Here is a 25064-nt window from a genome sequence, read left to right on the forward strand (position 1 = left end):
GCCACTACTGTCGTGCCATGATAGGAATGTGTTTGTGTGCCTGTGTTTGTTGGTATGGTAGGTCTTTTATGGTGACTGGTGCTGACAGGTATGTGAAGCAGAGAGAGAGAGAGAGAGAGAGAGAGAGAGAGAGAGATACTTTTATACAATGAAAGCTTCATTTCTTTCTATTCTTATTTCACTGCTGATCTTTTATCCTGACTTAGAACTTGGTGTTTGTGCACCTTGTTGATATTTGAGAAGTTCTGTGTTGAAATAACCTTGGACTGAAAATACCAGCTACTGTAGTTTATCATAATAAACTCTGATATGGTTGCTTCCTGGTGCACAGTAAAATTACCGGCCAAATGTATATCAATTTAGGCGTCCTTGGCATGAAAAGGGTTGAAAACCACTGGCCTAGATAACAGGGGCATCTTTGATCTTCAGTAGTCCCTTCATTCACCTTGGGATATTTCCCACACATTGAGGTGAAGTGGTGGTATCACAATATCACATCAATCTAACCCGATATGGCGTCTATTATTGAATATGAGCTTTTTCAAGAACGAAAGTAAAAGCGTCGTTCCAGAGCCTATACAAGCTAAAGCGCACAGCATGGAGCGCCAGTATATTGTGCCTCTGCGCAGCACTGCGCTCCTTGACGCACAGGAACTATATGGCTGCAGCATCTGATAGGACCAGACAGCATCCATAGGATGATTATGGAGACGTTGCAGGATGAAACTCCGACAGGTAACTTCACCGCACTGAGTCTGTAGGCTACGTCTCTGCCAGAGTTTAATAGGCTAGCCCTTTTCTAGCCATGGATCACGACGGTCATCTGTCGACCGTCATGGATGAACTTCAACCTGGTGTTTGCATTTCTCCAATTACGGTCCGTACATCTACATTAAGGTTCAAATTTCAAATATAAAGTGCTTACGCTATGGCCACAGATGTTACAATTCTGTTCGGACCTGAAGAAGTACCCATATCTTCCGTATTGTTCAATAAAAAACATTTTAATCCGATCGGTGGTTATTTCCTCATAGAGTTATAATGTATTAGAGTGCAGTACACCTTCCAACCGATAGGATTGCGTAGTTGAAATCTTGAGCAAATACGGAGAAAATGGCCACCAATTGGATTACAATTCTTTTTATTGAACAATACGCAAGATACGGATACTTCTGAGGAACCGTACAGAATTCTAACATCTGCGGCCATGGCATTAGCACTTTATGTTTGAAATATGAAGTAGGCCTAGATGTACGTGCCATAAATAGAAAAGGTGCAAACACTAAGTTGAAGTTCATCCATGTTTCAGGGCTAGCCTATTTCATGCCAGTGGCCGCGCCTATGCGCACCTGCAGATTCACAATGAAATATAATTGTCTCGTTTTGCGTCTTTTAGCGAATAAGGTTATATATTTTTTTGTACTAGGTTGATTGAATTTCATTGATTTGCTAACGAACAACGTTATTTAACGTTATTTAAACTGAGGGGAATTCAAGTTCTCAAGTTAAGTTTGAGGATTTCTGGGGGACTTCCAGCCAGGGAGAGATCAACAGATTGTCTCTCTGCCGATTGTCTTAAAGTCTTTAAAGGCTTTAAAACAATTGCTTTTATATATATATATGTATGTGTGTATGTGTATATATATATATATATATATATATATATATATATATATGTATGTGTGTGTGTATGTATATATATATATATATATATATATATATATATATATATATATATATATATATATATATATATATATATATAGACTAGTCAGACTAGTCAGACTATATATGGGCTATTAGGTTTGTTTATGGTTATGTCTGAGTCAGAGTGACGTGGCCGTGGTCTGCCAGCCAGCCCTCCCATTAACCAATTTTAATATAGGACGGACCCATGAATTAAAACTGAGATTATTATTATTTGATTTAAAATTCAGCTCAATTAAACAACAATCAAATAACACACCCAACACATAATTTTGTTTTGACTACTAGCAGCATTGTGGCTGTTAACAATGCAATGAGGAAATGAGAAAAGTGTGCCCTTCTTCAATGTGAAAAACAGGTTTATCAAAGAGAGTTTAACAGCAGAAATGGATGGGTATTAACAAGACATGTCCAAAAAAGTGGTTAATGATCAGTGTTTGCACCTTTATATGCTAATTTGTGTGTGTGTGTGTGTGTGTGTGTGTGTGTGTGTGTGTGTGTGTGTGTGTGTGTGTGTGTGTGTGTGTGTGTGTGTGTGTCTGTGCGTGTGACTGTGTGTGTGTGTGTGTGTGTGTGTGTGTGTGTGTGTGTGTGTGTGTGTGTGTGTGTGTGTGTGTGTGTGTGTGTGTGTGTGACTGTGTGTGTGTGTGTGTGTGTGTGTGTGTGTGTGTGTGTGTGTGTGTGTGTGTGTGTGTGACTGTGTGTGTGTGTGACTGTGTGTGTGTGTGTGTGTGTGTGTGTGTGTGTGTGTGTGTGTGTGTGTGTGTGTGTGTGTGTGTGTGTGTGTGTGTGTGTACATCATTAGGTACCAGGATACAGGGCTCGGAGTTGGAGTGTGGCGGCTATTGGCTGAGTAAAGTATTTTTTATATATTAATATTATATATACATTATTTGTATTGCTGTCCATTTTGACTCACTCAAAATGTAGCCTTTTCATAGTTGTGTTTCAAAATCCCTATGCTGACAGTGGAAGGGACCATAGCTGTTGGATCCTACTGCTTCATGAAGGCCGATACTCGATCAGTCAATAAAGTTGAGCATTAATAAATAAGATTGAGCAGGTCAGGGTGATCAGGATCATTTGGCGGAATCCCCTTTCACACTCTGCCATGCTTCATGGAATGACTTTAGTGCAATTTATTAATTTGATTTGACAGCTAACATGAATGAAATAGCCAACTCTACATAATATTTTCCTCTTTGTAGACCTTATTCATCACGCAGGGAAATTCAGTTTCACTTCACCCAGCTGCTGGCTGCTCAGATGCTTTGGGGGGGCACCAGCTTTCCAAACCATGAATTAGGCCTAATTAAGTCCTTTTGTGAATGCAACAACAGTGATACTCCCTCACTATTATAAGGTTGAGTTCTTATCTCTCTGTGAACAACCAAATTATGTTTATTTTTCCCATTACTTCATCATCTTCATCTGCCGAAAGTCTTTATCTTCATCATCTACCTAATCTTGCTTATTATTTATTTTATTCTTTTTATTTATTTAGATTTGCTTCGTCAGGATGTGGAAGATGCAGATGATTATGAGAATATTGATGCCCTCCTCAAAGGTACACATTTAAATGCTTTATTTGAAGCCAGCAAATGTATTATTCATTATAAGATTCAAATATTACACATTAAGACTTACAGGATACAAAGAGCATCTTCTCTTCCACACACCCATGGCTGCCTAGCTGTAACAGCAGAGATTCAGCAGAATATTGCAGATGATGTTCAGCCTTTTTCTTTGAAAGGACAAGCTGCAAATAGCAAATATATGGACATGTACAAGTGGCAAATGCCAAACTTAAAGTCTACAGACATAACCACGGCCTGATACTTACTCAGCTTGTCTGAGGAGGCTTCTTCCATTTATAGTTCAAATGAGCAACCTACTGTATCTCAACGATCAGCACTTATTTCTGCTCTGAATTTGCAAATACATTCATTCATGTGGAAGTCACACTATCAACTGAAATGTCTTTTATTTTGATCTGCCTGTATCCCTATCCAACGGCAAAGGTTGACTTTTATGATCAGCTAAAAGCAATGTTTAATGTCTGTGATTTCAACAAGAACATTTTATTTAGCGCTTTTATCCAAAGTGCTTTACATAGATTGTGCATTACATTCACCCATACATTCATACACCGATGGCGGAGGAAACCATGCAAGGCACCTGCTCATTGGGAACAATTAGGGGTTCAGCGTCTTGCTCAAGGACACTTCGACACTAATCTCTCAAGAACAGATTATGCCCTGCGGTGGAATCTGTCGGGGAGGTTCGTCATAACGTGTGCGCATTGGCTACAAGTGGGCGTGCCTTCAGATCAGGAAGCAGGCCGCGCTTTACCCAATCAAATGTAGTGGGCGGGATTCACGTGTCCATCCACCCTCCCCCCCTCGAAACTAGCCGAAACTAATTTGACAATAGCGTCCTCGGAGCGGACAAAACCACGGAAAGATATTCACATTTTAAATTACTCTTTCATCATAGAAACAAGTGGGCTTATAACCAAAACCATCCATGTTCTCTGGGAGAAGTGGTGTTAGTTTTCCGTGTAGAAATATTGTTAGTGGGAATGAAAACATAGTCGCACCAACCGGAAGTGATGCGCTGAGGGCAGACATGAAACCGGGGTTTCCCTGCGCACTGGTCTTCCATTTGCCTCCGGCCAGACCCCACAGACAATGATCACAAACAGCAGAGGTCGCTGTTTTTCATTTTCTGTGGGGTCTGGCTACGCGAGACTACTTCGACACTAACTCAGGGGGAGCCAGGGATCAAACTGGGAACCTCATACGGTTGCCATCCAGCTAGAATAGACCTGCTTTTCGCAAATACAATAGAGTGAGTTACCAAAACGTACGATTTCTATCAGACCACCATTTTTTTTTTCTCTAGAAAACTTACAAAGCAGTCTCTCGGTAAACCTATAGGCCCCAGATTGGTATTAACATAATACCAAAAAAACAACAACAACAACAACAACCAGTTATAGCAACCAGGAATTTGACCATGTTTAACAGCATGTAGGCTTTTAATATTTATTAATTGTCTTTTTGTCTCTAGGCACATTGGTTCTACCGGGTATGGGAGAAGAAGATGATTCAATCATTGAAGGTCTACTCAAAGGTACCCCCCAACACGCACGCACGCACGTGCATGCTTGCACATGCACGCGCACACACACACACACACACACACACACACACACACACACACACACACACACACACACACACACACACACACACACACACACACACACACACACACACACAGTGTCACCCTTGGATTGATCCCCCACATCTGTCTTTCAGATCCAGATATTTGGGACAAGCTGGGCTGTGAGGAAGACAGCATCAGTAAGGACTGGCTTCTATGTTTATTATTGGTTGATTATGTTTATTATGTATTAGCTGCAGCAGTGACACATATATAGAGAGAAAGTTACAACAGGAAATAGATAAACAATAGAAAACTTTTTTCTTTTATATATTTCAACGGTTTGTTGCAGGGACCCTCATCAGACCACAACTGAAACCTTGTGACAGAGAAACGGGGGTTCCCTAAAGACTAGATTCAAGGAAATCTTAGCATTTACTGGTATGTTATCTAGATATTGATAATCACAGTTACAGCAAAGAGCTACAAGGAATTTCAGTATAGTGTAACCCCACACTGTAAAAAGTGTTCAAATGGAACCATTTGGACTTACCACTGGATAGATTATCAAATTGTACTGTATAACAGAGATGAAACAAAGGATTTGTTTTCCTTCACCTTTCTTTGCTTTTCAATTCCAATGACTGGGCCAGATCTGACTTGTCTTGGTTTGACTTGATCTAGCCCCAATCGAGACGTCACTGATTGGTCCGGGTCCTGACTGTGCTTGCTGGGAAAGGATTAAAAATACTTAAATGTGATTTTATCCTTGGCTTATAGGAGTGGCATAATGTGTATTTTGCTTCTGTCCAAATAGGTTGAGAATGGAAGTGTAGACAGGTTGGTCTACCCCGCCTCACACTCCTCACTGACTCTCACTTCCTCTTTCGTGCCCGCAGATAAAGCTGCCATACCAATAGCCATGGAAAAGCAGACACTCAGAAGGTCTGAAAGGATAAAGAGGCCAAGAGGTAGATAAACACAAGTTAACTAACCGGCTCACTTTAAAGCTGCAATGCATAAGTTTCATGTCCTACCCGAGATTGTAACCCCTGCAGGGAGACCAAACTTCTATCGCTGTTCTTCCCAGACAGAAGCCATGCTTGACCAGGGGAGATATTGACCGTAGTACTACTTGTCGAACCAGTAGATATCCTACCCGACACCAGGGTCTGAATTTCTCAGAGTATAGGGAGGCCACCTCCAGCCACTGCAGATGTACTAGTTGTATTTATTAAGGCGACAACGTTTCGAAACGTTGTCGCCTTAATAAAAACCTTTCTTGGAGTTACAGATCAGTGTGCGGACTTCCCTTCTTCTCCATTGTACGTATTTTTGTCCAGCACCTGTGGAATTTTTGGAGATGTGCGTGCTTCCCTCTTGGACCCCATTTCATGTACTAGTTGTATTAACATATTCTACTATACAGATACCAGCTCAGTGGCCTTGGTTAGAGTGTCCAGCCTGAGACTGGGAGGTTGGGATTTGATCCCCGGCCCGAGTCATACCAAAGTCTATATAAATGGGACCCAATGCCTCCCTGCTTGGCACTCAGAATCAAGGGTTGGTTTGGGGGTGAGTCCCTGCGAGTACATGTCCAGGGGGTGTACTTGTACATCAAGCTACCTCACGCTACAGGAGATAGGCTCCTGTACTATGGGCCACGTGACTCTGCAAGGCTTACTTACCATATCACAGATTGGTAACGTTTGTTTTCATTAAAACAAGGATTGCAGATAAACACATAATCCCTTTCAGTCTTGTTTTGTTTACATTGAAACGACATGGTTACAGCCTGGACACACACAACTGTACTGTATATTTAAAACCAACCTTTCAATTAAATGAATGCTCCACTAGAGTATGTCGATAGATGCAGAAACTTGATGAATGATTACATACAATTGAGGCAACTGAGAAAATGACACACTTCTGCACATGACACTTTGCTGTTTGATTCATAAATACCCAGAATTCACTGTGCGAAGGCTTGGCTCTTGAGGAGTTATTGAGGCAATGAACCCTAATGGCAGAGGGGAGAATCACTGTAGGTTTTTTTATGTCCACAACTACATCACCGGCCAGAAAATCTGTGTTGCTTTTGATTTTCTGCTTCTGCTTCGGTGATACATTGATTATATGTATTGATTATTACTCTTATAACACTTATTACCTACCACTAAAGACATGGAAAAACAGTGTATTACATTTAATAGATCCATGACATGTGATGCAATTGTAAAGTATGTTTTCATCTGACATCAACTTTCTCATGAAAACACATCATAATAGTAGTTTCAGTAGCAACATGTCAAGCCAGAAGTCCTTAACTGTAGAGACACACTTGCAATTCAGTCAATGTTTTATTAACAGACATCAGCAAAGCTCTGGACGCTTCTTCAGCTTTATCAGTGTAATTTGACTCTGATGGAGACACAGTAGTGTCAAAATGCTAGCCTTTGTCAGTACAGGCTAGCAGAGTAGACATCTAACTTATTTATAAATTATAAAATAATAATTATAAATGACACATTTATGTTGTAATATTTATTTTATGACTCTTATCTGTTCCTGTGTTTCACTCTTAAGGTCCTTACACACCATGAGCGTTTATTTTGCACGATTAAAGGTAGTGTAAGTGATATCATTAAAACCTTTTGAAAACGTTGAAGCTCTTCTGATAGTAATCCTTGATATAGAGTGTTTCTTAAGTAACAGGGCTCTCCCTGTGCCTTCATCTCTTTCATAAACAGAAAATACATTATCAGGTGGGGTTCCAATTTCAGCCAATCAGAAGAGAGTGTCCATTTATCAGCTTCAATTTTATAGCATTCAAGTTTGAGATTTGTCTGCTCATTTCTTTGTGTCATCACTTCCAGTGTTTATCCTGCATCTTGTATGAGTTCTCTCTGTGATTGGATACAGTTTGTAATCTGACCTAAAAATGGAGGCCCCTGTTACTGAACAAACACTCTAGCAATGATTGTTATCAGAATATAGAGATATTTAACACTTCAATTTAATTCACATGAATTTAAATTTCTGTTTGTGAAATGAGTGCATCCACATAGAACGTGAATATAATAAGGCGATAAAGTGGCTTAACTATCAGGTCAGTTTTTCACAGCAAATAAAATCGTCAACCTGTATGAATGAGGCATCACCAAATGAATAATCCACGACCCATTTTCGAATCATTTATTCGTAATGCTCCCGGTGTGTAAAGACCTTTAGGGCTGTGGAGGTTGATTTTCAATGTATTCGCTATATTTTACGCTATATTCTTTTATCATTTATCCAATTATTAATTGCAACCATCATATCCACTAATTGTAACTAATATATATTTCAATTAATTGCAACCATCATATCCAATAATTGTAACCAGTATTCCATATAGTAAGTATATCTGTACTTTATGGTTGCATGTGCCCCTGAGCAGCCAGGATTTTCATCTTAAAATAATCTGACGTTATTGTTACAGTAGTCATATAATTTATTTAGAACAGAAGAACCAGTTTTTGAGTGGTGCCGAAGGCAACCACTCCTATACATGACTTTGTCCGTGTGTCCGTATGTATGTATGTATGTCTGTCCACAAACATTGATGACAACATCAATACGGGGGTCAATACGGGGCTCATCAAAGGCACCACTCACTTCACACAGGGTGTGATTTTCATATTCACATTTCACAACCCCATATCTAGACTCTGAACTAATGAGTGCAGCATTCATGGTTAGATTATGCAGTGTCAAGTTTCAGCATAGGATACCCAACAAGGTGTGTCTTTGGCTGTGAGCTGAATCATTGTCCAACCAGTGCATATTTTAACTATGTCCACTGCCTCTCCAGTATGAAAAAAAGACCCACCGTTAAATGAACACTGTGATTAATTACGGTTGTTTCATTTTTGTTTGTCTGTATGTCCAGGTGGCAAATCAGAACACTATGTTTTCCAGAGAGTTTGCAGAGCCAAACGCAGCAGAGGAACAGGTGAACTTACTCTGTCATTTCCGTTTCAGTGAACCATGTTAAACAGAACAAGGTTCATATAAATGTAAGGTTTATGTAGAAAGGTGATACACTGTGCAAATAAAGTTTGTTATTAAGATGTATGTTAATGAAGGCTAAGATTACATTAATATTTGTCTATCCATCCAGGGGTCAGATCAGAACAGTGTGCTGCCCAGAGAACTCCTTGCAGAGCAAAACGCCACAGAGGAACAAGTGAGCTTACTCTATCATTTCAGGCTTCAATGTGTCATGTTAAAACCAAATAAGGTTTGTGTAGATATAAGGATTATGTGTCATGATTTAGGTTGATGAAGGCCAAGATTACTCAGGCAATGTGTGTGGGATTTAAATGTCTGTGATTTCTGCAAACAGATGTGAAAAACGTATTACATAGCTCAGGTCAAATGGGTTCTCTGGCCTGTCCTGATCGGTTCCCTTTTGCTGCGGTCACAGAAACAGGAAGTTGGCTTTTCAAGTCTCTTTACATCAAACCATAACATTAACTCTCTCCTCTGCTTCCCTTTACAATTTAGTGTACTAGAGTTTCGGGGGGCTACGCCCCCCTCAACCCCAGCCGCGCACGGGGCCCAGCGTGGCCGTGTGTGTATTGGTGTCCCAAAACAACACTAAAGCCTTGAACTCGAAATACATAATTTGTTAAAAGGCGCTTTGGAGGTTATGTGGTACTGTACAGTATGTTTCCAGTAACAGCTGTTATACACTTGTGTAAAGTCCTTGGTCATAAAACAAAATGGTTTGATCTTTAAATTGACAAAGAGTGAAGAGTTCTGTTTTTTGATCTGGTTGTTTGCAGGCAGTGATAAAGGATCAGAACTGAGTCCTGTTGAGGTCCAGGTCCCTAATACACCTCCGCCAAGTATTGTACAACTCCATCCTTCTCTCCAGTCTTCTATCCATCATCACATCCAGGTTATCACCCTCCCGGAAAGCCCAGGGTATCAGTTTGTACTATCTCCTCATCCAGTCTTTAGCCTGCCACTATCCTCCACATCAAGATACATACTGGGTGAGTTAGTGTGTGTGTGTGTGTGTGTGTGTGTGTGTGTGTGTGTGTGTGTGTGTGTGTGTGTGTGTGTGTGTGTGTGTGTGTGTGTGTGTGTGTGTGTGTGTGTGTGTGTGTGTGTGTGTGTGTGTGTGTGTGTGTGTGTCTGTCTGTCTGTCTGTCTGTCTGTGTGTACGCGTGTGCGTGCGTATGCGATGCGTGTGTATGTGTATGTGATGCGTGTGTGCTTGCCTTTATGCCTGAAAAAATGTGAGTGTTGTGTTGTGTGTGTGCGTGCATGTGTGTGCGTCAATGACAGTGAGTGTGTATGACCATATGAGTCAGTTCATGCATGTCCATATTTTTGTCATGTGGTCCCGTGTTTGTTGATGTATACACTGTGTGTGTGTGTGTGTGTGTGTGTGTGTGTGTGTGTGTGTGTGTGTGTGTGTGTGTGTGTGTGTGTGTGTGTGTGTGTGTGTGTGTGTGTGTGTGTGTGTGTGTGTGTGTGTGTGTGCACACACGCGCTGGCACGTGCGTGTGTGTGTATAACATCTACATACTCTAAGTCTAAGCTATGTTTCTCTTACAGTGCCTGCTCCCTCACCATCCTGTGGAGCACAGATTCCTCCATTGTCCCCAGGTGAGAAAGAGACTTGGAGGAACAACACTTCAACTTTTTTCAACCGTATCTCCAAATATCAGTCCTCAGTCTGTCTACTGACTCTGGCCATCATTTATAAATCTAATATAGAAACCAGTGCAGATCCATACACACATGAATCATCTCACAACAGTGCTCAGGTGTCATATCCTGCTAATCGTGGGGGCTGAAAACGATCGTCATTTAAATATCTGTCCCTATCCCAGACGGCCTCGCTACCCATTCAGCTATGGACGCCCCTAATTCTATAGTGCCAAAACATTCCAGGAAGAGACACTGCTGTGGTTTCCATTAGCTTGAAATACCCACAGATGATGTCATCGACAGGTACATTTTCAAACTCTCCACTGCCTGTCTCTGAGACAGAGCGAGAAAACAGAAATGGTGTGGAGATAAAGTTGTACAAAATTGAAGTGTTCCTATAATTAAGCATTGCGTTATAGCTCATGCAAAACATGGGAGTCCAGCTGCAATCAAATGTAATTTTGCTGATTGAATAAGTGTTTCCAATCACTGCTTCTCATTGCTGCTACTGTGCTACACACTGCTGCTGCTGCTGCAATAGTGCCTCCACCACCAAAGCCTCCACCTTTCTTGTGCACAGTCTTGCATGGCTCAAAGGATATACTGAAATGTTATGTCTGCCTGACAAGTTAAACTGAAATCAATGTATTGCTTAATCTCACTCTTGTATTGGATGTTTTGCATAACATGCTGCTTGGTTAAAATTAGGGAACATCTTTAGTACGGAGCCATAAACGGCATCTATATTCCATTTGTTGAAATAAATGGTTAAATCTATTTATGAGGTGAGATCCTGTTCCTGACTGAAAGTGTTCTACGGGCTATGAGTAGGCAATTTGACCCCCCAGCTGTTATTTCTTCCATTCCCTCTGGCTTTTCTCTCCTATGCCTGGGGCACATTCTATGTTTTTGGTTTTGCAACACACACATTTCTTTAGCCTCATAGCATAATTGCCCCACTACCACTCTCTGTTCCTCTCACTGATGCTTTTCTCACCATTCCATCTAACCTTTGCACCCTTGGTGATAGAGTTTCACTGTTGCAGCTTCCTCAGTGGAGAACGCTTTTCCCCCTCTGTCTGAGGACAACTGTTAGCAACTGACTTCTTATCATCTAACCTGTTTTGTGATTATTTTATTGGCCATACTTTATTGCATTATCTTTGTACACTTATATTGCAACTGTTATTGTTTTGTTATTATCTATCTATTGGTTAAATCATGAATGCAGCTTCTGATCTACCCCAAATTTTAATCACACATTGAAGGCATCTGAACAACACAGAGCTAAAAGTACTTTACTTACAAATATGAATTGACATCGAAACTGCGCTTTCACTTCTGCCTAGGGGGTGCCGCAAATGTGTCTGTCTGTCCTTTACATATCTTAAGAACTGTTTATCCGATCGACTTCAAATGTAACTGGTGCATTGCTAAGCACCCAAGGAAGTGTACTGTACTACTACTGTATCATGTGTAAAGTCGATCTGAAGAGTGGTTCTTAATATTAATAATAATGTATCTGTATCTTGTGTTTGTAGTGGACGGTGCTGTAGCTCCAGCCCTGTTGGTCTCCTCTCCACAAGGCTCTCTGTCAGACACCACCAGCAAAGCCCTGTCTCCCAACTCAACCCTCCCTGTCTCCCCCAGTAGTGGTGAGAATACTTCTACCTGACTCATTCCTTTTCCCCAGTATAGTTAAGTAACACATCCCAACGTCTTCATTTATTGCCTGCTTCTTCAGTATCTTTTTACTGTATAGCAAGAAGTGTCTTTTTAGAAAGCCAGAGACAATATCGCTCCTATGCCACTCCATCCCGCGAACAGATAATCTACTGTCTACTTACTGTCTTTATGACCGAAGACACACAAATCATCATGCAGTGTTCTGTGGCAAAGCCACATCATGCAGACTGGTTGCTTGTGTGCATATCCCAGTGTGATGATACAGCTCCTTTGGCCAAAGGGAAATAGGAGTCTTTATAAGTACAGCACCAATGACAAGAAAAGTGCCTCACAAGAACAATGTTGGTGTAACAAAGTGATTTTCTCTGAAAATAGTATTTGTTTACAGAAGTTTAACTTTCACTTTTACTTCTCGTTAAAAGGGGCTTTTCCTTGATACCACCGTCAAACATTTACTCATGGGGGGAATGTTGGGTATAGTATAGTCTTGACTGTTCTACTCTAATGTGAAGTGTATTGAGGCAACTTGTGATTTGGCACAATAAATACAATTGAATTGTATTTTATAAATTAAAACATTTTGACAAGCCAGAGAGAGTTTCTGAAAGATCTCTCTCGAATGTTTACGAGTTCAGGCGGGGAGTCGTGGTGAGCATAGAGCTCCTCCTACTGGTTTCTATTCTCAATTCTACAATCCAGGCCCTATTTTAATGAATACAATGTTGCCCAAGATAGCGCCGCCCATGGCTGCTGTGGTGTTGGGGAGTGTTGTTTCTGTCTCCGCTGTACCAAATCAAATTCCTAACATGTTCACATGTCATGGCAATAAAGTCTTCTGATTCTGATTCTGAATGTTGTTTTAATCAATCTATATGGCTGAGAATGTTAATACAATATAACTAGCACATGTGCAGTGGTTGGAGGTGGTCTCCCTACTCTTCCACTGAGGTATATCGACCTTGGTGTTGGATAGGACACAGATTCGTTGACAATGCACAAGATTGAACAGTAGATGCACCGCCATCTTTATTGTAGTTCAGTGTTGTGGTTATTGCCTGTCTGTCGGGAGGGAGACAACAGACATAAAATGAAAGGATTGTAATAGCTTTAATAGGGAGAAACAGTAAATGATGTTGATTAAAATAGTGCCCATTCTCTCACGCTTGATTGAGAAGCGAGTGGTGAGTAGAACCAGAGTGGGATTTCCCGCATGTGTAAGAGGGGAGCAGATGATAGAAAACCCAAAACAGAATAATTACAGAACGTTTCGGTTGTAGTGTCTCATAAACAAATGTGAGATGTGACAATGTGACAAATTCCGTTCTCCCGGGTAATGCAGTTGATAGACTCGAAGCCTGACCTCTATGGGCTTAGATTTTACTCACAGAATAAGGTGTCCAGTCCTGTGTAGCACCACATTATGATAACAGGACTTAACCTGTTGTATTTCAGAGTTGTCTCCCAGTAGAGAGTCGCCTCTCCCCCCGTCTCCTCTGACCCCCACTGTGGAAGATGGTAAGTTATTTGAGGTGTAGCTGTTATAGAAGTCTCATTGCTTACACAGCCAAATGTGTTAACTCTAAAACCTGATTCATACTCTGTCATACAATGGTGTCATGTGGTGAAAATAGCCAATTGGCTATTTGTTGTACATTGTTGTACGGCGGAGTAAGCATACAGTGTAGAAATTGTCCATTGCAATGAATGGTCTGCTTATTAGTTTGGTTTATTTTTCTATTACAGGATACTAATTTGGTACTACTGTGTGTATCGTTTACAAAAGCATGAATGCAGCCAGATATATCACATAAAAGCATATAGAGACAGACTGTTACAGTAGCTCATTAAGGCCAGACCGCACCAATGCAACTAGTCGCAACTCCTGGCAACAAAACTGTTTTAAGGCCTCTCCACACCAATGCAACTCCTTGCAACTGCCATTGGGGATAATGGTTGCAAGAAGTTGGAAGTAGTTGCACGTTGCAAGGAGTTGCAAGGAGTTGCATTGGTGTGGACTGGCCTTTACAGTTCTGATTTAGTTGCAGCCCAGATAATGCTTTGTATAAAAGTACATCTGTATTTAATGGTGCATTTATTCATGTTTCATCATTTCTCCAGACTATGTGAGGGACTGCATTCAACAAGCCAAAGCTCATGTGAAACAAACCTTCCAAGAAATGGATGCGGGTACTAGCCTGACCTCTCATTACGTGGATGTACAGTTGGTCGAGAGAACGATCCTTCCAGGGAAGAGCACCCATAGGTACCTGGACAAGGAACTGGTCCCCATGGGAGACTCCGAGCGGCAACAGAACTCTGTCAGGCGGAACCAGGTGAGGGTCATGTCTCATCGGATGAGCTCCAGGAGGAGTTTTGATTACTTTTGATTATTATTAAAACTAGGAGTTCGGGTTGCTACGCAGCCCTCACACCTACGTCACACCGTCAGACTGATATGCCCATATATGAGGATCTCTGTATCTGTCAGTCCTTGTCCCTTTTATGCCCATATTTGGAGATCTCTGTATCTGTCAGTCCTTGTCCCTTTTATGCCTAATACGGAGATCTCTTTATCTGTCAGTCCTTGTTGTTTGCGCCTGATGCCATGACGACACGTTGAGGTTAGACAACGCACTCCATATTTGGGCGTGGCTGTATTTGGAACTCCTTATATGGTGGCTGAGTCATGGTGACATAGGCTTTCATGTCAGAGGTCCGCCCGCTTGCCGGCCGGTCCTCCCTTAAGACAATTTTCATATAGGATAGGATAAGTAGTTTTAATCTTCTGTCATGTATAGAGTGACCACAGGGTATTTTAGCTATAGTTATACTTACACATATTTGTAGGATCAGTGAGTAATCTTGAACAGGTATCATAAAACACAATGTAGTACTACTCAGTATTTAAATGGTGTTTGCCTTTTTGTTTATTTAAGGTGTATTTTAAGGTGAGATATTATTATAAACCCTCTGGGTTTTTTTGTCATTTATTTGTCACATAAAAACACAATAAAACTCATTGTAACTCATTTGTACCACACTTTTCCCAACTTTTTTCTTCTCAGATCTTTGTGAACCCAGCTGGAACCTATCCCAAACGTTGTGTACTGTTAATAGGCAACGCTGGCATGGGAAAGACATCCCTGATCAGAAAGCTCTGTCTCGATTGGTCCAGCGACTCCCTCCCTCAATTTGACTATGTCTTCTTGTTGGATGGTAAAGCTCTCATTCTAACTGAACCAACCTACAGCCTTCACACCCTCCTGCTCCGCCTCTCCCCCACCACTGCTGCTTGGCCAGACCCTGACTGCATCCTCACTCAGGTCCTCAAAGCCCCCAAACGCCTTCTAATCATCTTTGATGGCTTCGAAGAGTTGCGGCACTATGAGGCTTTGCTCCAGCAGAGTCTGGATAAAGAGGTGGCTACGTCACTACAGAGAGACACTCAGAAAGAGAGCTATACGGTTAGACAGCTGTACTCTGCCATCCTCCAGAGGGTTCTCCTGCCAGGCTCCACTCTTCTGTTATCCTCCCGACCGAGAGGCTTAGCCACCATGCTGCTCAGGCGGGCCGACAGCCTTCTGGAGCTCTGTGGCTTTGGCTCAGCAGAAGTACAAGGTTATCTGTCCCAGTACTTCTGCGATCCTGCCCTCAGGGCCTCTGCTCTGGACAGGCTGGAGAGCAGCAGGTACATGCACAGCCTCTGCTGGAACCCCGGGCTGTGCCGACTGGTGTGCTCGGTTTTAGAACACTCCCAATGTTCCGAGGGTCTACCCAGTACACTGACTGGCCTCTGCCATCAAGCACTCAGGGTGACAGTGGGGCGGGGGCATCGGAACGAACACGCAGACACCCAAACGAGGACGGTGACACACTCCAGAGAAAAGACCCTAAAACACAAGCCAGGCACCACTCGCTCACAACGCCGTCGCACCCGCACTCAGAACAACGTTAGAACACGAGCTCGCACTCGCGCCCAGGTGGAGAGGATAGAGGAGAACGGAAAGGAGGAGGGAGATGGAGGTGGAGAAGAGGTTACGGAGGAGGAGGGAGAGTTTCTGTCCCAGCTAAGTTCTTTGGCCTGGGATGGCGTCAGAAACAACTCTTCCCTTGTCCCTGTCGGACGAAGCAGCTACGGCACGCTGAGGACCCTGGGCCTCAGGATGGGACTGTTCCACTGTCACCACCCGAGGAGGGGGCAGGGTGAGGCAGCAAGACGAGGAAGTGGAGGAGAGGTGAAGGAGAATAGAAGAAGAGGGAGACCAAGTAAAAGGAGCAATGAAATGCGGGATGATGAATTCAATGCTGTAGTGGATGACTACATCTTGTCTTGGGCCAACCCCTTCTTTCAGAGTTTCCTGGCGGCTGTGCATCTGTCTATGTCCAGGTAAAACACAATGTTTAGTTCAAAACTAAAAAAGGTGTATAGGCTAGGAAATGTTAAAAAAAAACGGCCAAGTGTTCATGTGTATGGTGCAAGCAGTTACCTGTGTGACTTGTTTGTTCATCTATTTTCATTTTGTGGTTTAGTTTAATATTTTTGTCAATTATATTTGAAAAGAAATGTGTACATTGAGGGATTTCAGGGGGAGTCCAAGATAAGCTCTGAAGGTGTCCATACTTTTCAAAAGACAATTAGGCCAGCTTATTTGAAATAATCTGAAGGTATAAAAAGATAAAATAGTAAAAAACGTATATAGTATAATATAGTCGCTGTCGAGTGGAACCAAAATGTCCAAACCTGTTACTGGAAAAAATGATCTGAGTTCTGATGGATCCAATGTAGTAATTGTAAAGTAATTGTTTAGTCACAAGCAAGCGCTTGTTAATACTTTCCATTGGTTCAATATTTATGACAGACTTAACCACTTTCACTTAAAAAGAATTGCACATTTACAACCTCACAGCGCGTCACGTCGCATCGCAACGTGTTGTGAGCTTGAGGATCAGCTATTTTTGCTACTTTTTCTCAGCCCTCTTTTACGTCAAAGTAGGGCATTCATTTATGAAAAGAAAAGTTGAAATATAGAGATACAAGGTGTCTGTCGGCAACGATATGCTCTGTACCTATGGTACATGTATAATATACGTATATATCATATCTCTGCTGTTTGGCAGAAACCAGCTCCAAAATGTTACTTTTTCAGGAAATAAAAAAAAACGTAGATTTTTAAAACAAAGCAATACTGCCTCATCAAAGTTGGTATTGTGACTCTTTTCACATCCTGTTTCCTACCTATCCTTGTTTTTACATACCTTTTGTACCCTTGTTCCCTCTCTCTTTCTAGGACTGTATCAGACCGTGCATTCCTCCTCCTGACCATTCCTGTCCAGCCAGGCCCCAGGATGCGTCGCCGAACTCAGAGGGAGGAGCGTGACCTCACTCAGCGATTGGCCGTCGGCCTGTTATTCCTCCATAGGGCGGAGCTGCAGGAATCTCACCTGTATACAGACACGCCCTCCATGGACACAGTGGTCGCCAAGCGGACCTTAGTAAGAGAACACATGGAGGGCGTCAGCTACGGTGACCTAAGGCCCCCCCAACTCTTGGAGGCGTGTCACCATGTTCACGAGGCGAGCGTCCCTCGTGGTGACGGCGGCAGAAACAGGTGTGGCGTGCGACTGCTCGACCACCTGGCGAGGAACCTTCCTGTGACTCTGATGTTCTGTGGGGTTCCACTCTGTCCGCCTGACGTGTGGGTGCTGGGGAAGGTTCTGGAGCAAGCCGGAGCTGCGGGCAGGAGATTGTGTCTGGGTGCAGAGGAGACTGGGATACGCATGTCTGGACTCAAAGCTCTGCTGGACCACAGCTGCATTCATACATACAGGTACAGTTCATGTTTTCCACCGTTATCAATTTGACATTATACCTGACTCTTAAACAGCGTGATTTAAGGACACGTCTGCAGTTGCAGGGAATTCAAGCTGGGACCTTTCTGTTATAGGATAGTCACCCAAACCAATGCCACCCACTCCCCCATTATTATTATTCACTTTTTTTCTTTCCTTTTTTAAAGTTATTTCATCTGGTCTCTGTGCCTTTATTGATAGCATAGTGGAGAGAGACAGGAAACAAGGATAGAGAGAGACAGGGAGTGACATGAGCCCAAACCCGAACCACTCGGCTATTAGCCAGGGGCTATCCTTGATTCTAGACAAACCCTAGACTAGACTGATGACAATGGCTATTCTACAGTAAGAGCAGGGCCAGCCCAGCAAACACATAAGCCCACTACAAAAATAGGTAGTGTGAACATTCTCTCATAGGCTAAAATCTCTCTTAGCTCTGGGCTAATGAGGGATTTAGACCTGGGCTAGGTACAAATATCAATCCAACTATTCTCAACATGTTGTAATCTCTGAAGTGATTCAATATTTTAGGTTACATATTAAGCTTTTCATTCCATTAATGTGACAAACTTTGGGTTTCTTTTCAGGGTGTGCATTGCTGGTGTCATAGCCCTATGGGAGGAGCTTGATCAAACTGGGGAGGAGCTACTTCTTAAAGGGGCAGTGTCCAAATTCAAGCTTGACCCCATGAAAGCCACACAGCTGTATCACTTAGAAAACCTGGCAAAGCTGGTCGACATACACACATACAGGAGACTGATGGACAGGTATGGTGACATAAACATACTGGCAAGTGTGTGCACATATACAAGTAGTTATTATAACGCCTGCAGCATGCTCCAAAGCAAGTTGAAACAATAGTTTCTAACTAGCCAAACATCATTGCAGAGGAGACACCAACGCGAACATCGTGTGATTGGTCCGACACACAATGTAGTCATGATTTATATTGTTCTATTTCCACAATCTGCCTGCAACATACCATGGACACTTTTCAATAAAGGTTGTCTTAAGAAGGGCGCTCGGGGTGGCGCGATGGTAAAGTATACCTATGCGGAGGTTGTGGGTTCGAATCCACTGTGGTGCATCCAGCTTTGTCGAGCGTCTATACGAACACAATTGGCCTGTGTTCGGGCCAAGGGAGGGTAAGCCGGGCTGAGATGTACTTCTATACGGGCCGGGGTGGCACCTGTCAGCACCTGTTGGGCGGGAGGAGTAGGATGAATGCCCTACGGCCTCCCGGTGGGGGTTCCTCACTCAGTCAGTAGGATACAACAGCAGTGACACAAACACACAAATGTGTGTGCTGTGTGGGGAAGAACTAATTGGCACAACGACTACATGGGGGAAACAAAAAAAAAATCTTTCTTTTTTTTAAGTTGAGGAGGTTAATAATTAATTAATAAGTTATAAATTCCTCTCTGAGGGACTACAAACTCACCCAGATGGCAATTGATTAACCCATTAAAACCGCAAAAGCATCTCTGTCATTTTAGATTGTTGTGTTGGCTATTCAGAAACATTATACAAGCTTGTAGATCTGCTATTTTTGAAAAATCTTCAAAGTGTGAGAACTACTGATTTAGAAGGCGTTTGTAGAATCGGCCCCAGGGAAGAGAGATAGCACACACATTGACCAATGTGTCAGTCACCAGAAAATCTCAGAGACAAATAATTTGTCTCTGTGGGTGTCGGAGGGTGATGTAAACAAACAGTGGCATGTCTAACATTCAGAACTCAGAGCAGAGCCACAGCGGGTATAAAACAGTTTTTAAATAAAACAACATTTAAAATACATATTTCTCTCTTTCTCTCTCTTTCGGTCTTTCTCTCTCTTTCTCTATGTCTGTCTCTACTCTCTACTACTACATACGTGCATCATACAAAACTCCACATGCGTTGACTGTGTAGTGAGCATTGTGTTCTCTCCTAGTTCCAGTCAATCAGAGATCATTCTGACAGAGGGCGTGCCAGCGGTCAGAGAGCTGCACAAGCTAGAGCTGGTGTGAGTAATGTAGCAGCACTGATGATGATGATGATGATGATGATGATGAAAATGGAGATGATGATGATGATGATGATGATGATGATGATTGGGGAGTGATAATGATGGTTTTATTGCTGCCGCTGCAAGGATAACTACTACTGATAATGACTATGACATTGAGGTTTTGATACTTTGAAGGGCAAAATCATAATCTTTCCAAGTACGTTTTCAGTGAGGGATTTCAAAAGATGTGGTCACATACAAAAATAGAATGAAATAATTAAATGCAAAATACTGTAGTAAGATCCAAGGTCCAAGATACTAATAATTTATTCACAGGAATGTGTACAGGTCAAGAGGTCAAGGAACTATACTTAGAAACTGAGTAAACACACAGCTCAAAAGTTTAGTGTCAGAGTATAGTATTTGTGTTATGTATCTAGTAGTATATTTATAGATCTTTTTCAAATAAGATAATGACAATACTGGAGTTTTTAATCATAATGTGTGTTGAAGTTAATGATGATTAATGCTGTTTGTGATGAAGATGTGTTGTGTCTTTACAGGCTTGGTCCACAGAATGGTCCCCTAGCTCTGCCTACGCTTTGTCAACTCCTCCCAGGCCTGCACAGCCTGCAGCACCTAGAGTCAGTATACAGCTTCTGTGTGTGTGTGTGTGTGTGTGTGTGTGTGTGTGTGTGCGTGTGTGCGTGCGTGCGTGCGTGCGTGCGTGCATGCGTGTGTGCGTGCGTGCGTGCGTGCGGACATTATTACCAACCGTTTGATCTCAGTATGGGCTACTGTTATCTTGCTACTATAATTGGCGGCCACACTCATGGAGTGTACACGAGTATATGGGGCCAATGGCCAAGCAGACACATGGCCCAACTAACTCCACATTTTCCCCCAAAATTCCGCAATATTCTGCCTGTAAAACCAGCTGCTTCGCATACCGTTACTGTACTTGCAGGATGTACAATTAATATCAAACGCATTATGCTCCAATACTTATGCAAATCACTTCGCCAGCTCGAAATTTTCTTCTGGATGGTTCTTTTAACAGCCAATCATCATCATCTGCGAGCAAAACTCAGCACCTTAGTTGCCACATGTGAAACGGGAGAGATACAAGCGCTGCCGTGGTCTATGCAAACGAGCCCCAAAAGCACGTCCAAATAAGCCCAAAATCGCTTACGTCCAAATAAGCCCAAAATCGCTTATACAAAAGGCAGACCTCAGCGCTAACTCTCATTGGTCGTCTCATGCTGAGGGCAGATCCCAGATCAGCAGTCCAGATTTACTTCCAGCTCAGCAGCCCTGTCATTCATATTGTCAAGACTATGACAATATGAATTGTGCTGGTTGTTGCTAATACTGTCTAAAGCATGTATGTGAATGCTTATGTCCATTACTGTGTTGCCGTTAGTTGGGTTTAAGGATTATTAGCCAAGAGCTGCCTATAATGGGCCGTTAGCGTGTCGCTAAGCGGGACGGGTAGCGTTAGCTTGCGGCTAATGCTAACGCTGCTGTCGTGACTCAAACGTCTATTACACAACGCTGCTGTCGTGACTCAAACGGCTATGTTAAACATCTTATCATCAACCTGTATGCATGTTAGTGTGGTCAATGTCATCAATGCTAATTAATTAGCCCGTTGAACACTGTTATTTTGGTGTCTTTTGTGGGTTTTTGTGACAATGTCACGTCCAAATGTGTTAGTGTTGGAGCGCCTCAGTGCAGCTGCAGAGTTTATGTGCAACCTCTAATAAGTCAACATGTTTACAAATCTTTAGAAAACAGCTGATCTACAAGCTCACAACAACTCGCAAAGCCACACGTGTACAAGTACATAGGGATAAAGTGGTTAACGCAGGTTTTGTAATAATTATACACATCTACAGTTTACTAAAGGACAATATGCCTCTGAGATGTAGTGGAGTAGAAAATTGAAGACAATCCAGTACAGTTAAAACCCCTCAAATGTGTACAGTACTTGAGTACAAACAAATGTACATTATCTATCTATCCATCAGCATAACACGAATATTCTATCTATCTATCTAACTATATATCTATCTACATCTAGCCTGTCTGTCTCTCTGTGAACACATTACTTAATAAAATGTATGATGACTCATTATATTATTACATGATTATTAGATAATGATTATACGTGGCCCATGATTATTATAAGATCATATATCTTAATCAAATATAATTAATCATCATATACGTTATTAATAATCATAATAAAATAATCCCAAAAACTAACAGAAAAAAAATGTGTGCTAAATATCGTCTATCGTGATACAGCTTGCTGACCACGCGTTGCTGACCATCAGAGGGGATCATGGGAAATGTAGTCATTTCTGCTAATGTCGGTTCTACTGTGTTAAGCTTGTGTTACATTACTGCTGCTTAAGGCCCCTGCATGCTACCAAATGAGGTGGTCACCCTAGCACCGTTTGTGACCACCAAAACGGCCCTTAGGTGGGCCCCACCAAGCCAATTCTATGTGGGACCGAGGTGGTTCTTAACTGGGATGCCCATGTGGGCTATAAGTGGGTTCTACCTGGGCCCTAGGTGTATTCCAACCAACCACAGTGCAGTGGCCATCACTCCAAATGTTGTGACGTCAGGGCTCTCAATACTGCACATTGGGGGAGGAGGAAGGGTGCAGGGCGGGCGCACAGATCGCTGAACCAGTGGTAGCCCACGGATGTTTTCTCTGGAGATTTAAAATCCGCCCCTCTATGCCACACATCAGACGCGCTACAGGGTCTTTACTCACTGAGCCATGGCCCCACTGGCTACGCCAGTGATATGCGCTGCCAAGTGGGCGCGGGCGCTAGCTAGAGCTGAGTATAGATAATATACACATGAGCCATAAATGAGCCAGTCTTCACAACGGCTCTTTGAAAGGGGTTTGCGATGTTTTCATTTGTATCCCACGATTTTGTTGGCTAGGGGGCTAGTAACATAAATGAGTAATTACAGAACACAGCCCTAGGGTGCAGCAGTAGATCAACAGAGCTCACATGACATGCTCTCATTCAGCCTCACTTATAGTCATCTATTGGAGAGGATCCAATCAACACAGCTAGGGGCAAGTGGGCAACACCAAAGTAGTTTACAGAGTTCATCCACAAACAGGCGAGGTTGAATAGTGTTGAAAGATGAGGGAAAATCAACAAACATCTTGGCATGACTTTGAATAAAAGATCACGCAAGGTGACAGCATGCGTCCTGTACACCCTGCCACTCCTTATTTATCAACTGTCAGAGAAGGACTGCTGATCTACAACATTATCATAACTTTTAATGACATGTAAAACAGGTCACAGGTCAGCGCAACACTAGGCGGACATTGGTCCAGATCTGGGCTTTTATCCCAAGACTGGGATACAGACCTTTTATCCCAGTCATTCATTTTGATCATCTGTTCTGCTGGTTACAGACAGTGTAGTGTAAATCTGGCATGCCATATACTTAGGAAGTCCATATATTAGAAAGGTCATGGAATTGCGTGTGTGTGTGTGTGTGTGTGTGTGTGTGTGTGCGTGCGTGCGTGCGTGCGTGCGTGCGTGCGTGCGTGCGTGCGTGCGTGCGTGCGTGCGTGCGTGCGTGCGTGCGTGCGTGTGTGTGTGTGTGTGTATATATATACATAGCTATTTGTATTCATTAAAAAACTTACATTAATGAACTTAAATTAATTAATTAATCCCCTCCTGGGGGGCCCCCTTGCAGTGGAAGTCCCATGTATGGGTTCACATAACCCAGCAAAATATGCAAATTGCGCCACTGACAGGTGGAGGATGAGAGCCAACATTTGCCTCATTCGGATCAGAAAATGCTTGTAATTATAATTTATCACCAGTCAGTGCACGGAGGTATACCTTTAATGTTACAACATTAAAAACAACAACAACACTGGACTGGTTTAAAACTACAAGGAAAGCTACAGTAGCTTGCCTTCCTGCTGCAGATCACACCGTCTCTCATACAATATAAAAGAAATGATGCAGTTGATGAGGATATTGTCACCTTTACAGTCAAAGCCAGATTAACGGTCCTTCCAACCTCAATCTCTCTCTGTGGTACTCTAATACGTTTCCTCCTTTTGTCTGCGGCATGACCACAATCCAGTTACTGAAACCAGGTCACATATTCTGATAATCGGCTGCTATGTAAATAAGGGAGTGTACATTGTTAGGCACGACAGAAATGTTGACCTACTAGTTAAGGTCATAAGTTCATATGTTTCATCATCTGAAATACTTGTTGTTGACATTCCCAAGTTTGTGCATCTACTATTGTTTGTGTTCAAGAACGCAAATAAAGATGTTAAATGTGTGTGTGTGTGTGCGTGCGTGCGTGCGTGCGTGCATGCGTGCGTGTGTGTGCGTGCATATCTAACCCTCTCTCCATCCCCCTGCAGTCTGGAGAACAATAAAATAGGAGACAGGGGAGTGGAGCGATTGGCTGTCACTTTGGCGTCCCTATCTGCTCTGGAGATTCTCAAGTGAGTCCCACAAGCTAACTTCTCTGGCTCTGTGTCTTTACCATGGTTATTTATGCTGTTTGCTAGACATGCTAGACATTATAAATGGCCTGTAATTAAAAGTAATTAACAAGGAGATAGGTCCCCATAGTTGAAAGGCAGACAGAGCCTCAGATGCCTTCAGCTCACTGACGTCTCTCTGTGAAGCCACTCACCACAGTCTGCAGCTGTGGCATTAAATTGGGAGGCTAATGGTCTTTCTTTCTCTGCATCAGATCAGTTCATTTTCTTCATTACTATGGTTAGTTTTTCACTGTTTTTTGCCAAAAGTAATGTTCCTAGGTTTTGAGAATAATGAATATGGAGTGAATATATTCATGCAGGGCAGTGACAATGCAGTAAACAGGAAATACATGTGTGTATATTTGATGAACAATACAATGGACACAGGTGCAG

General features: G+C 42.4%; 1 protein-coding gene across 1 annotated transcript in view; it reads left to right on the forward strand.

Moving 5' to 3' along the window:
* The first annotated feature begins 491 nt into the window (after positions 1–491).
* The window catches only part of ciita (class II, major histocompatibility complex, transactivator), a 28310-nt gene continuing 3737 nt past the window's right edge, over positions 492–25064 (forward strand). The window contains exons 1-19 of the mRNA XM_084072290.1: positions 492–735; positions 2513–2560; positions 3212–3274; positions 4780–4842; positions 5031–5075; positions 5775–5846; positions 8810–8872; positions 9041–9106; positions 9708–9920; positions 10489–10539; positions 12126–12239; positions 13723–13785; positions 14389–14603; positions 15336–16657; positions 17559–18098; positions 18708–18887; positions 20054–20125; positions 20674–20754; positions 24546–24629. Of these exons, the coding sequence (XP_083928416.1) occupies positions 699–735; positions 2513–2560; positions 3212–3274; positions 4780–4842; positions 5031–5075; positions 5775–5846; positions 8810–8872; positions 9041–9106; positions 9708–9920; positions 10489–10539; positions 12126–12239; positions 13723–13785; positions 14389–14603; positions 15336–16657; positions 17559–18098; positions 18708–18887; positions 20054–20125; positions 20674–20754; positions 24546–24629 (3392 nt within the window). The 5' untranslated portion in view covers positions 492–698. The remainder of the gene's footprint in view (positions 736–2512; positions 2561–3211; positions 3275–4779; positions 4843–5030; positions 5076–5774; positions 5847–8809; positions 8873–9040; positions 9107–9707; positions 9921–10488; positions 10540–12125; positions 12240–13722; positions 13786–14388; positions 14604–15335; positions 16658–17558; positions 18099–18707; positions 18888–20053; positions 20126–20673; positions 20755–24545; positions 24630–25064) is intronic.

Source organism: Gymnoscopelus microlampas (genome assembly GCF_963454915.1).
Source record: "Gymnoscopelus microlampas genome assembly, chromosome: 11".
NCBI lineage: Eukaryota > Metazoa > Chordata > Actinopteri > Myctophiformes > Myctophidae > Gymnoscopelus > Gymnoscopelus microlampas.